Source organism: Pempheris klunzingeri, chromosome 2 (assembly GCF_042242105.1).
Source record: "Pempheris klunzingeri isolate RE-2024b chromosome 2, fPemKlu1.hap1, whole genome shotgun sequence".
Taxonomy (NCBI): Eukaryota; Metazoa; Chordata; class Actinopteri; order Acropomatiformes; family Pempheridae; genus Pempheris; species Pempheris klunzingeri.
Window position 1 is genome coordinate 5,071,148 of NC_092013.1, and position 12,623 is coordinate 5,083,770.

General features: G+C 44.5%; 1 protein-coding gene across 1 annotated transcript in view; it reads left to right on the forward strand.

Moving 5' to 3' along the window:
- LOC139208647 (membrane-associated guanylate kinase, WW and PDZ domain-containing protein 1-like) overlaps window positions 1-12,623 on the forward strand; it is a 128,541-nt gene that overhangs the window by 74,816 nt on the left and 41,102 nt on the right. Inside the window, exons 3-5 of the mRNA XM_070838374.1 lie at window positions 4,948-5,067; window positions 8,749-8,991; window positions 12,232-12,457. Of these exons, the coding sequence (XP_070694475.1) occupies window positions 4,948-5,067; window positions 8,749-8,991; window positions 12,232-12,457 (589 nt within the window). The remainder of the gene's footprint in view (window positions 1-4,947; window positions 5,068-8,748; window positions 8,992-12,231; window positions 12,458-12,623) is intronic.

Below are 12,623 nucleotides of genomic sequence, written 5' to 3' on the forward strand. Positions count from 1 at the left end.
ATTGTTCTCTCTTGTCTTTATTTAGTCAGGCAAAACCTTTGGTTTTTCATCCCTGGAAGAGATTAGATCTGCATACAAAAATGATGATGCATCAATGCGGAACCATGAGAAAACCTATGCAAACAATGTATGTCTGCTGTTAGATAAGAGCCCTTTTAGAGTGACAATGACATTGCAGAAAAACATATCAAGTATAAGTATACTTTCACCACATCTATATAAATGTGTTTTAGTATAAAGGGCATTTAGAAACCGACAAAATCAACAGATCTGCACCTACCAATGATAAAAACTGTGCAATGCTGAAAAAGAATAATTAAGTATACACTCATGTATACTGTCATGCATACGTGAAACATTGCATTATTCATACTAAGTGCCTGATGATGCTTGACATAGTACATAGTGCTTTGCTTTATAGCACAGGGGAGTAGCAGTGGGGAGTAGAGAGGACAGTGGAGGTAGGGACTGCTCAGACATGTTAGCCAGGAAAGTCATTGTTTGGGAGGTCAGTGAGTTCAGAAGCTTAACAGCCTGTGGACAGACTGACTTGCTGTTCTTGCTGGGGGGCTATGAACCCTCCCACCAGATGGTAGAGGAATGGATAAATTGTGGGAAGGATGAGAGGGGTCCTCGATAATGCAGGACTTCATGTGGATGCTGCATCTCCTGAATCTGAAGTCTGAATGATGTTTTCCTCTTTATGCACCGGAGTGACTTTAGGTCTGAGGCACTGCGACTGCACACCCGACACTGAAGTAGTGACTCATAATATAGACTAAATTAGGACTGGGGCTTTTGCCTGTCTGAGTTGCTGCAAGGCATGGAGCCATTGAACTTTCTTTAGATTATCAGTAAGATTCACTCAGAGAAATGTAATATTCCTGACTCTTCCAACAGAGGAAGTGCTGAACTGATTTGCAGTTGGTTAGGATAGGCCTTGTTAAAGTCCACATCTGCTTTGTTTTAATCACCTTAAGAAACCCCTACCACCACTGCCAAGTACAGCCTGAATTACAATGGGCCTGTCACACATCCCTGCGCTCGGTGTGTCAGTACTGCAGATGTTCACTGTGGAGTGTTTAGACCTGGCTAAGAAAGCTTCTAGAAAGTGCTAGTATTAAAAGCTCAGCTCAAGTTATTGGACAGCATCCTGACGTTATCTTGTTCAGGTGTGCCAGGATGGTTGATAAGGCAAAGCATAAGACAGCATGAGGGATCTAATGAGATGCACAGACTGAATCTTCCATGACTGGCCTTTTCCAGCAGTTCTTTATGACTACAGTGAGAGGCACATGGCTGTAATTGTTGGGACTCTAATCTTGTTGCGTGCTTTAGCACAGGAATGATGGCAGCATCCAGAAATGAGCACCTGGGAAAAACCACATATTAAAAATGTCCCTAAATTGTATACTTAAGCACTGGCATTGTGCTAATTTAGTCTTTTAGCCGCAGGAGAAAACGATTGCTGCCATAATAACGTCTCTAAGTTGGCCTACAGGCGAACCTGTAGCAATGCACCTACAGCAGTGCAGTCCCTTGCGTTGTTTTGCCAATTTTGCTGTGGTCAGTCCGCCCTCAGTCAGCGCCCTTACTTTCACTGTGTGGCTGGAGACTAATTCAAAGCGGCCTCTCCCTGGCCAAGTGTCTATTTTGGCAGCATTAATGCTTGAATATCTGAATGTCAGACCAAACAAACAGGCACATTTAGAGAGCAGGCCGAAGCCAGCAAAATCTGTTTTGTGATCAAATCATTTCCAATTCCAATTAGCTTAAACCGTGGGCAACATTAGGCTGGCAGCGCACTTGCATAATAGAGAGAAGCGATTGATATAAAGGTAGTAGTGGTGGCACGTCCCGCCCCATGGTTCACTTTTGTGGTGTGGTTGTCATGTGGTTAGCCCTATCTACAACAAGGTTATTTAGGGTTGAGTAGCTGTGGTGTAGAAGTTGCTCTCTTCACTGTGGGGGTCTAATCTGGTCACCATAGGTGGTTCACAGGATAGACAGGACAGTTCTCCCACTGTGTCTGTTATGGTAATGAAATTGTGTGTGTGTGTGTGTGTGTGTGTGTGTGTATGTGTGTTGCAGTGGAGATGGGTGCATAAAGCTCCATTAAGTGATTACCCTCCACCCACAGCCCGTTTAGCCCCAGACCATGCCATTTGGTGGCCATGCACCTCCTCCCTATTGTCAATGAGCGTGTGTGTGTGTGTGTGTGTATACATGTGTACATGCTGGCTGGCAGGGGGGTGGAACAGCTGCTGATTATAACAGGAGGTGTTTCCTTCCCAATCCTTTTTGTACCATTACAAGCCAAAGCATGTTTGGCATTCACATACACACGAGCCATATGACTCCTGTGTGACTGTTGGTATCTGAGTCAACCCTCTGCTGGATTGCCTGAGGGAAAAGGTGGCTCAGCATTGTGCCCTCGTCTGTGTGAAGGGACAGACAAGAGGATAGACTGAGAGAGCGAGGAGCAGAGCCAAAGCTTATGCAGAACTTCACACGTGCACGCAGGAAGCTAAAGAATCAGATAATTTTCTGGTGTTTCGAGGGTTCAACCCAGCAGCATTCCAGTCTGCAGCCAATGCACACGTGATCGTTCAAACATGCCAAATTAGTATCCTACATACATGCACGTTATTTCTGTTTTCTCATATGGAGCGCACCTTTGACTCATACCTCTGCGGTGCTTCATATTTCTATCGTGGAACTGAAAAGGGTGTTGTGAAGCCAGAGGAAACTGTGTGCAGGACTTCGTCATCACTGGAGGAAAAACTTCCCCACAAGGCTTCCCCACATCTCTCCCTCCGTCCTATCCTTCCTGGGTTGTCCCTAGCAACAGCAGAGACCCAGTGGTATAATGCATGAAGTCACAGAAATTACTTTTTTTATTTATTTTTTTGGAGGAACATACAGTCCTGGTTCATTTATTGCTGTGTGTTGTACAGTTGAAGGCTACGGTACATTTACTGTTTTTTTTTTTTTGGGGGGGGGGGGGCTTGCATGGACGACTTTTGATGCAGCAGTAGTGGCTCCGAGCTCTCTGCGCTACAGTGCTACTGCCAACATCTCAACACTTGTTTCCTTGATCATCTCCTTGAAATGCTAATGATGAGTTTTTCTACAACGCCCACCCACCCTTCTCAGCTGGTGAAGACGTTGAAGCCGTTAAGCCACAAGCCAGCCAGCGCTAGACGAACACCCTCACAGCAAATCTCAGAGGCTTCATTGTATGTGCCAGTCGCTGGGTTATGCTAACTCTTAGATTTGGTAGTCTGACTCCTTCTCTTTCTGCCTCTGCATCTCAGAGGTCAGCATCAGGAATAATTGTTGTTCCCATCATCCCATTCCAACTCCATGCAGGGGGTGTTATGCACCGCCTCAGTCCCAACCTGTCTTTCCTTCTCACTCCATTTCACAGCTTGGTCAAAGGGGCTTTTGTGGGAGGGAGGGGGCGGCATTGAATTAATCAGGCCTAAAGCGATGACAGTGTCTTACCCTTGGGTCTAAGCCAAGGCTCTGCTTTTCTATCCCTTTTGAAACACTGGTCACAATTCCACTTCCTATTTGGTTTTCTAAGAGAATCAGTGTCTAAATGGAGTCGAATCAATGGCCACTTTTGTGTGGGAAGTGAACTGACAGTCGGCTGAACGCTCGGGCTCGGCCGAGGACTCTCCAAGGTTGACATTCTGTAAAAGACTCGGTCCCTGGGAATGAGCGAACTGACTGTTTGTTTGATAGACTTCAGAGGGGATTTGTTTGACTTTAAATCAATTTTCTCTTGCTGCTCAAGTGTCTGGTCACAAATGGTGCAGTCTGGAAGTTCATGAGCACTCAAGTATGGATGCTAGTGATGTAGTGTCCTCAGACATTGCAACATGCATGCGTTTCTACATGCTCTCTGCTCTTACGTGAGTGTAATGCATGCTTGCTTGAGTTAGGATCCGCACATCTGTGATTTATCACCAGTGTCACTGAACGTGGCTGCAGTGGGAGCCTCTCCCCCTATCCCCACACATCTATTTTTACCAGCTTATTGCTTACCAGCCCACTGGAGACCGAGTGATTGGGAGATAAGACAGATAGATCAAGAGAGGGAAGGTAGCAAAGAAGGGAAAGCCCTCTGATGTCCGCACACCGATGTCTGTCAGAACAAGATGAGAGAGAGTGTTTGCCATGAGCTCAGATTTATATCATTATTAAGCCACTGACAGAATAAGTTTCTTTTTATAGTAGGATACAATAAATGCAGAAGCGAGAACTTGGCGATAGTCAGAAATTAATGTGGAAATGTGCATTAGAGGGGCAAAGACTGACTGACTGAGGAGAGCAAAGAATGTTTAAAAGAAATAAAGATAGTATGACTTTTATTGGCACTTAATCTTGCAGTGTTGTCATCACACCATTGTCTCTGCTGTAAAGCTGTTTACCATTGACGCCACACTGGCCAACTGTCGGCAGTCATTAAAGACGAGTGCTAGAATCTCACAGGCTACATGCCAAACCACACACACATTCACACACACATACTCCCATTTTCCCCCCACATATGGCAGGATCCCACTAAGGTGCTACTACGATACCTCACACTCTACCCCAGTGTGAAGGAAGATCACAGCAGACAGTGGATCATCCCTCTTGTGGAGCCTGCTATCATGTTACTCTTGATTTTTATTATACAATATATACAATCTCCCAGATTCTGTACATCCCCTGTCTTATTTACCTCAAATCCTGGAAATTTTGAAAGGTTAAATGAGGGTTAAATGGCTGCTAAGCTAGTTTTCAGATGGTACAAGATATCTGAGTTAGTCAAAGGATTCGAGTGAACAATAAAATGAATTACTACATGCCATCTTTCACTGAAATATTCAAACGTATTCCCTGTTGTTGTGTCTGTTCGGCTAACGCCTACCCTGTTTGTGATTGCGTGTCCAGGTACAACCCGCCCCCCACGAGACGGAGAAGTTTCTGGCGTGGACTACAACTTCCTCTCAGTGGAGGACTTCCTGGAGTTAGAGAAGAGTGGGACACTATTGGAGATCGGAACATATGAAGGTAAGTTAGAAAATCACACATTCAGTTGGGTGTGTATCGGATGCAACTTTGACTGATAAACATTCGTTAGGTGTTTGCTACCTAGAGGTGACCGACCCTTAGAGATCCCACCTACCTGTGGGGAAAAGCACTCAGCCCCACCCTCACATTATAGGGCCCATTTTGTAAGTTTGTTATGCATTTTTATTATTTTTCTGAAAAACTGACTCAACATAGAAGATGTCCCACTATGTTTAGGGTATTGCCAGTGTAGCTGGGTTTGGAACTATGAAGTTGCATTGTATATAAGTTTCAGATACCTAAAACAGTGGTGGAGATAAAGTAGGACACTGTGACATCCAAAAGAACACGTACACTAATCTTTGTGTGTACAAATGTACTGGATGCTTTCAGGTAGTGTGTGTAGAACTTCTCAGACACGACTTTCACACTTGTTCTCTCCGTGTGTCAAAAAGTGAACACAACACTAAAGTGAAGCTGGCTTAAGACAGGTGTGCCAGCTTGTTTGGCAGAAAATCACCAAGTCCCTCTGTACCTCCAGCCAGCGCATAAACTCACCCACTCGTGGTATGTTGTCAAGCAGCAGACATGTTGCGTCCCTGTCCAGGCCGATCAACCCTCTTCTGGACAGGTGCACCTGCCGGCACGGCAGGAAGGAACCACGTCTCCTCTCTGCCTCCAGCCGGCGCTCAAAAACGATAGCCGCCCCTGACACAGTCAAGTTTCGGTGTCAGTGCCTTTGTGTCAAAGAGCGCATGCTTCAGCCCAGAATCTGTGCAATGAGAGAAATCCAATTTCAATTTAATGTTTCAGCAGATAGTCTCCTCAATACGCTCAATGCATCATATGGCAATGTAGCAGGAAGACTTGTATTTCTAGTTTTCTAAAATGGGAAACATTTGGCAAGATGGCACCCACCGTGGCAGATGTTTGCTCGCTCCGCTCTTCTGTATAGCTACTGTTTATTTACCTCATTTCTTTTTCTATTTATCTATTTTTTTTTAAATCCCGAAGCAAAAGGGCAAAGCAAGGATTCCATTGTTCGGTGAAACTTGTTTTTATCTCTGCATATGACAATAAAACGATAGAAGTTGAACATCTAGTTCTTTTGCTTTTGGGTATGTGCCGCTATTCCTATCTGTCCACTGTAAATGTAGGTCAGATAGCCCTCAGCAACATGGTTACCTCGTATCTCTGGGGGTTGTGTTGAAAGTAGCTCTTGGACATATTGGAAAACAGTAGCTGAAGTAGAAGTAGACGAGGAAAGTTGAAAAAGGGCACCCAAAAAGTTTGTTTGAAAGTTGAAAAGGTTGCTGTCAAAATCTTGATGTGATTTGTCTTTCATGTGAGCAACATCACAAAGGTATATTCATGAAAAATTGATGTGGTGGATGTTGGATATATTGAGGCACTTGTCAGTAGCCAGTGTTAGTGTGGGGTTTGATATGTTGTCTGAAGGCAGGCGAGTCACGCTGACACAGGCACGTAAACCTTTCAGGTCACGCTGAAGGACTTAAGGTTAGACCTCATGGCCGGCACAGCCTACCCTCTGTTCACTGTGCTATTCTTTATATTTGTATTCCTTGCGAGCTGCCAAAACAGTCACCAGCTCATGACGACGACGTAAAGAAAAAGAAAATCATTTCAGTGGTCACGGCACGTGGCACAAAGCGGGCGACGTGTCACATGCAGCGCACGACTTGCTCTGCTGATAAACCGAAGTTGCTACTGAGACAGAGGAAGGACTGTAAACAGCAACAACAATACCATGTATAGCCTCTGTTCAGTCAGATAATGTTTAATTAAGTGTCTGCTGTGTCCACTTAGCTTGCTCAGTGTTCCGTAACAATGGATTTCCCTCTGATGGCAAGCCATGAGGGGCAAACCAGGCCAGTGGACTTCTGACTGGCGACTAGCTCACTGCCACTGATGACAGTACGGGGGGGAAACGAGAAACTGATCTTATTTTCACTTTAAAGGCTTTAAAGAAGCTAGCTGTGGGCCACGTTGTCCGACCACGTCAGACTGCCAATATCCTAGCCGGCATAACTTGAAGATGGGGTGAGAAGCTGGCGTCGCCTAAAAGAAGACTCACCATTGAGCCAGCTTTGCTTTTAAACATTGAACTGGCATAATGCTTCACCAGTGTGTGATTTTCTGGAGGCAAAAGAGGAATGACGGGCATGACATGTAATACAACAGCTTCTGCGTCTAGGCCCGTTCTGCTGGTTTACCCTTTATACACAGACGTCCATTCAGGCCCTGTTACTACACTTGCTGCTGGCTTAGAGGCAGAACAACAATGAGCCGCCATTCCGTCTTCGTATGTTTTACATAGATGATGAGGTGGAATAATAGCGCAACATTCCTGACTTGAAAAGGGGAGTGTAAAAGAAGCTACAGGGAGGGCTGGGAGAGCGAACCATGCTTCGTTTCGTCACATGCCAACCACCTCAAATAATGAGGAAGCTGAAACTAAAGTAGATTTTCTTTTTTAGCAGGCAAAACTGGGCTCACAGTTGTATTTGCAACTTTATTAGGTCATTCGACGTGTTTATACCAGCCTCAGCCTGTAGGTAGAATGACATAACATATCCACACCTTAATATTTCCATCACCATGTTTGACTGCAGGTTTTATATTCTTCACCATCAAAATGATGTTATGCTTTGGTCCTGGAACACAATGATAAAATGTTTGTTGCCACTTCAGGCTCAAGCCAAATGTTTAGACTGATTTTTTTTCATTGAAAAACTGTTTTGAAACCTGCTGGTAGACATTTTTCACGGCAGACATTTTGACTTGTCACAGCAGGAACAGCACAAGTGAAACAAATGTTGTTTGCGATGGCTCAGTTCCATCAGGTGTCCCAGTAGGCCGTCACGGCCAGTCAGAATGCAGAAGACATCAGGACCCCTAACTAGCTCATCTAAATGGAATGCAGCCGTCACTAATGCCATCAACTACACCTGTTCTTTTTTCCTGCCGTAGCGTGACTAAATAGTCTATAGTGAAAAACAGCCTATTTCCCATTTACGTTTTAATTTACCAGTTTACATTTTGGCGCTGTTCTGTCTCATTAAGACGTTGGCTCTTCTCTGGTCTTCAGATGGTACAGTCTCCGTAGGTCTGCCTCGTTCAACATATCTGCATGTTTTGTTCTCCCCCCCCTTTGAAACTGTTACTTTAGCTGAAATGTGGCACTGGCACTACAGAACAATTTGGCTGCTTCACCAAATGTCTTCAGACAATTTTATGAACTACTTGGAGGAAAGCTACCGCTGTGCTTGTGAATGTGTGCAGAAGCCAATGCATCAACTGTGACTCGCAAAATATCTAACTTAACTTATAATGGTGAAAAATGATGTAATGTGTTTGAGAAATAAAACATTTATTAGTTTGTGGGAAGTTAAAACAAAGTGGTCGTGGTTTGTTAACTTTATTTGGGTCTTTTAAGAAAGAAACTTTTGCTTCAGACATTCAAATTCTCTCACAGACGAAGCCAGCCTCTATTTGCATACAAAGGCTATGTCCCTCCAACACACACACACACACACACACACACACACACACACACACACACCCTTTGACCCCTCCTGTCTAACCCTACTACCAAAATGCCCCTCTTTTCTCCATCTTTCTTAATCCACCCCCCTCCTTGCCTTCTTCTTTGTTGCCTAGGTAACTATTATGGGACGCCCAAGCCACCGGTGCAGCCCCCCGGTGGGAAAGTGATTAGCAGTAGCGGTAGCGGCGGTGATGCCCCACTGCCAGACGGGCTCAGCGGTAGCCTGCCGGGCTCGCAGCACTCCACTCCCCGACGCACCAAGTCCTACAATGACATGCACAATGCTGGAATAGTGCCTGGAGAGCAGCAGCAGGAGGACGACGAGGACCTCCCTGACATGAACAGTAGCTTTACAGGTACGTGCAGGGCGACAGGAGGGGGAGGAAAGAGGAGAGGGCATAGTTTGTGGATGGATAATGAGTGGACAGTGGGATAGACGCACGTCCTCACAGGGTTTTACTGCGAGACTTTGCTTTATTGTAGGCAAATCTAAGTTTTCTCTTCCAGAAAACTGAAATCTTAAAAAGACAAACTTTATTAACACATTGCACTAAAATAGGTGTCAGGTGATTTGATCACACGTGGGTAACTGTATAAACGAAAATTGTCATTTTTAAAATATATATATGCTTTTTATGTAATTTATTAAGTGAAAATTCAAACATTTGGCAATCACAGTTTCTTGTGATGATTCGCTCGGTTCTTTCCTTTTTAATTTTGTATATTAAAGAGGCACCCTACTGCTTCACACATTATGTTCAGTTTATTTTTAATGAGCAGTGCTACTCGCCCTGTGAAAACATTTGTTTAATGTCTTCTGTGACCCTTGACTTGTTTCTGCGGTGTGAATATTAAGTACAGTTTTTCTTTATTAGTAAGACCTTTTCTTGATCGTTTCAGCATTATACAAAATGCGCATTAGACAAGAAATTTAAAAAGACAGCACTGCATAACAAAAGAAAACGGGGTGCAAGGTAACTGCTACAGCATTCGACAGATTTTTCCTTTCCTTATGCACTCATTATACAAACTTTCTCAAGTGGAAGCATAAACAGTGCCCAGAGAATAATCACAAGTAGTACTACAGGTGATGATGCAAAAGCAAGAAAAGAAAGTCTTAATTGCTAAAGCAAATGTAATTGGTTACTATTTAGCCCACCATCAAACAAGTAACTTGGTTACAGTGTCCCAGTGGTCCTTCAGGGCCTTATCAAAATGTTTTAACAGTCATGCTGCCTGCTCCATGTTCAGCAAGTCGAGGTCTTCCTCCAGCAACGAATCTCTAGAGAAGCAGGCTGGTGTACGCTCCCTCCAGTTTGGTGGAATTAGTCTTTTACTTGATAAGCAACCTAATACCCAGAGCTGGTTGGTGGTAACTCCAAAACCATTCTCTGGTTTTTGGCCTAGCAGGTATGATAGGGGACATATTTGGAAATTAACATAAAAAAAATATCTGAAATTAGAAATAATGCAACTAAGCAGAGCGTTTAAACAGCTGGACACTCCCAAAGCAGGCAGAGTAACGCATGTCGTTTACCACAGTTGTGTCGGCATGAATTTTAGCGTCCGTTGTCCATCTTTGATAATCAAACATGGGCAATATATGCTCTACTAATAATCCTCTATTTAATACAAATACAGGTGATTTGCTTAAACCTCACATCACCTTGGTCTGTACTCAAACTGAACAGCCTGCACAGTCCTTGTCCTTGTTTGGCGGAGCACAGATGTGCAATTTCTTCTGTTAAACAGCTTCAACAATGTGAGCTGAGAGGTGGAATCCAATAACAAGCAGCCACTCAAGACGCATCTGCAACACATTCTGAGGCCAGGTGTAAACAGCATTCGATGGATTAAGACACACTTTTGATTTATTTGCATACAAAATATGAGGAAGGAACAGGCCCCACAGCTGGTGCTCCCATACACACCCCAAACTAAATTCAATTTGGCATCTTCGCACAGGCAGCAGCCAAAATGATGCAGCACATCCGGCACATTGTGTGTACAGGCTAGCTAGCCTCACCCGTCTGCAAGGTCTCCCACCTTCTCACAATGTTGCCTGCAACTAAACTACAGATGTCATGTGAGCTGCTGCACGCGGATTATTGGTTTATTGTCATTTTCTAAATACTTGCTGTAGTTGTTTGTTAACTCCTTCATTTGCAGAACTTATATCATGACTCATATGCTCCTTTAGCTGGTGTGGACACCTTTTAAAACAAACACACCTCAAGTCAGTGAGTACGCAGGCAGAGTTTTACCCAACAGCAGCCTGAGAACTTGCTGTATTCTGTTTAGTATAACATTAGAGTATAACATTAGACTGTGATCCTGCTTTCTGCAGCTCCGCTTAGACGGAGAGAAGAAGAGAATCTTATTTAGTTGCGATGGGTTAAGTAGGAGGGGGTGCAAGTGGGGACATGGTAGCAGGGTGTTAGATGGGAAGAGGGGAGTGGCTGGGAAGGGGTAAAGTGGGCAAGTCTGAAAAGGATTGGACAGAGGGAGGATGGGGAGGATTGTGTCTTGCGAAGGAGGATGAGCTCAGAAAATGAAGAAGTAGGAGAGAGAGCTGAAAGGAGGTGGAGAGAGAGAGCTGCAGAGAAAGCACTTTAGTGTGGCGACGGGCTGCAGAAAACAAAAGCTTCTTTGATTGGTGAGTAAGTGGTCTCTGGGTTTGACTACAACTGCCTGTATCCATGCGTCCAAAAATGTAAAATAGTGCCATCTGGCTGCGAGCAGCAGAGGGTGGATGACTGAGCAACCTCCATTTTTGATGTGATTCAGAATAATATCATTTGTACTCCTTAGGTCATTTGTGTTTGTGAATCAGAGGGAGATTTTATTTAATTCATTTCAGGACTTTTGAAAGCATGACGCCGACTTCGCAGTTAGTGAGGGTTTTGAACAATTTTACCTAATGCACTCATCTTTTGATACCTCCTCTTGTGTGTTAGTAGGTCAGTAGGCATTTCAAGGAGGTTGACTCAGCCCTGAAGCTGTTACCGCCGTGTGTTTTCAGAAGGTGGGACCAAAAGTTGTTTATTTGCCGTCTGTGATTGTGTAAGCTACGAGGGTGCCAGTCGAGCGGGAGTGTGAAAATGAGATAACAGGAAGCAGGTGATAGCACTTCACAGGGCACGGTTCTAGGTGTGAACTGCCCACTCAGCAGTCTTAGCTGAAGTAAATGTCTCTGGAGCTGGAAGAAGTAGTTCAGGGTGTTTAGATGCACTCTAGAGTGGAGTAACTGTGATTTTATCCAGAAAGTAGATGTGAAAGTGTTGGAAAGTTGTTGGACTGAGTCAAGGGCTTCCTTTTAGGCAAGTTTTTTGACAAGGAGTATTTGACTGTACAAGCAAAAGAGATTTTTTTTCATTCATTTAGTGATGCAAGGAGAGAAAAATTGTAATTTTGGAGGTATTGAAGCAGTGGAAGCATCTGTGAAAGGTATTTCTAGTTGACGTTTTTGGTTGATCGTGTGTTGAGGCTCCCAAATAGTTTTAACGGCTCCTTTTTTTTGGTCCCTGAAAGTGTTTTCAGCGCCTTTTGACTGAAATGTTCTTAACACAGAGCCTTGTGTGCCTTAAATCCTCCAGGAGACTCTAGTGAATTAGACGAGATTCATCACTCGGTGCGACCCTTCGCCCCCCGCCAGAGTGAACCGCCCTACGTTGGGACGACCCCCTCACCAACGGCCATCACGGAGAGCACACAGCAGACACACTCTCACCTGAGCCATCCTCCCCCGGAGGACCCGCTGGGACCTCTGCCTGACAACTGGGAGATGGCCTACACCGAGAACGGAGAGGTCTACTTTATAGAGTAAGTACCACAAGACACATACGCAGACTCACAGTGCAGCATGTCAGTAAGCTGCTTTAACTGGACTTAGCTGTCGTCTAAACTCCTGCTATCTATTAAAAAGAATGCTTTGCTGATCAGGAAGTCTGCACCAGGCTTGCCAGGCCTGCGGTTTGCCGGTGGAAAT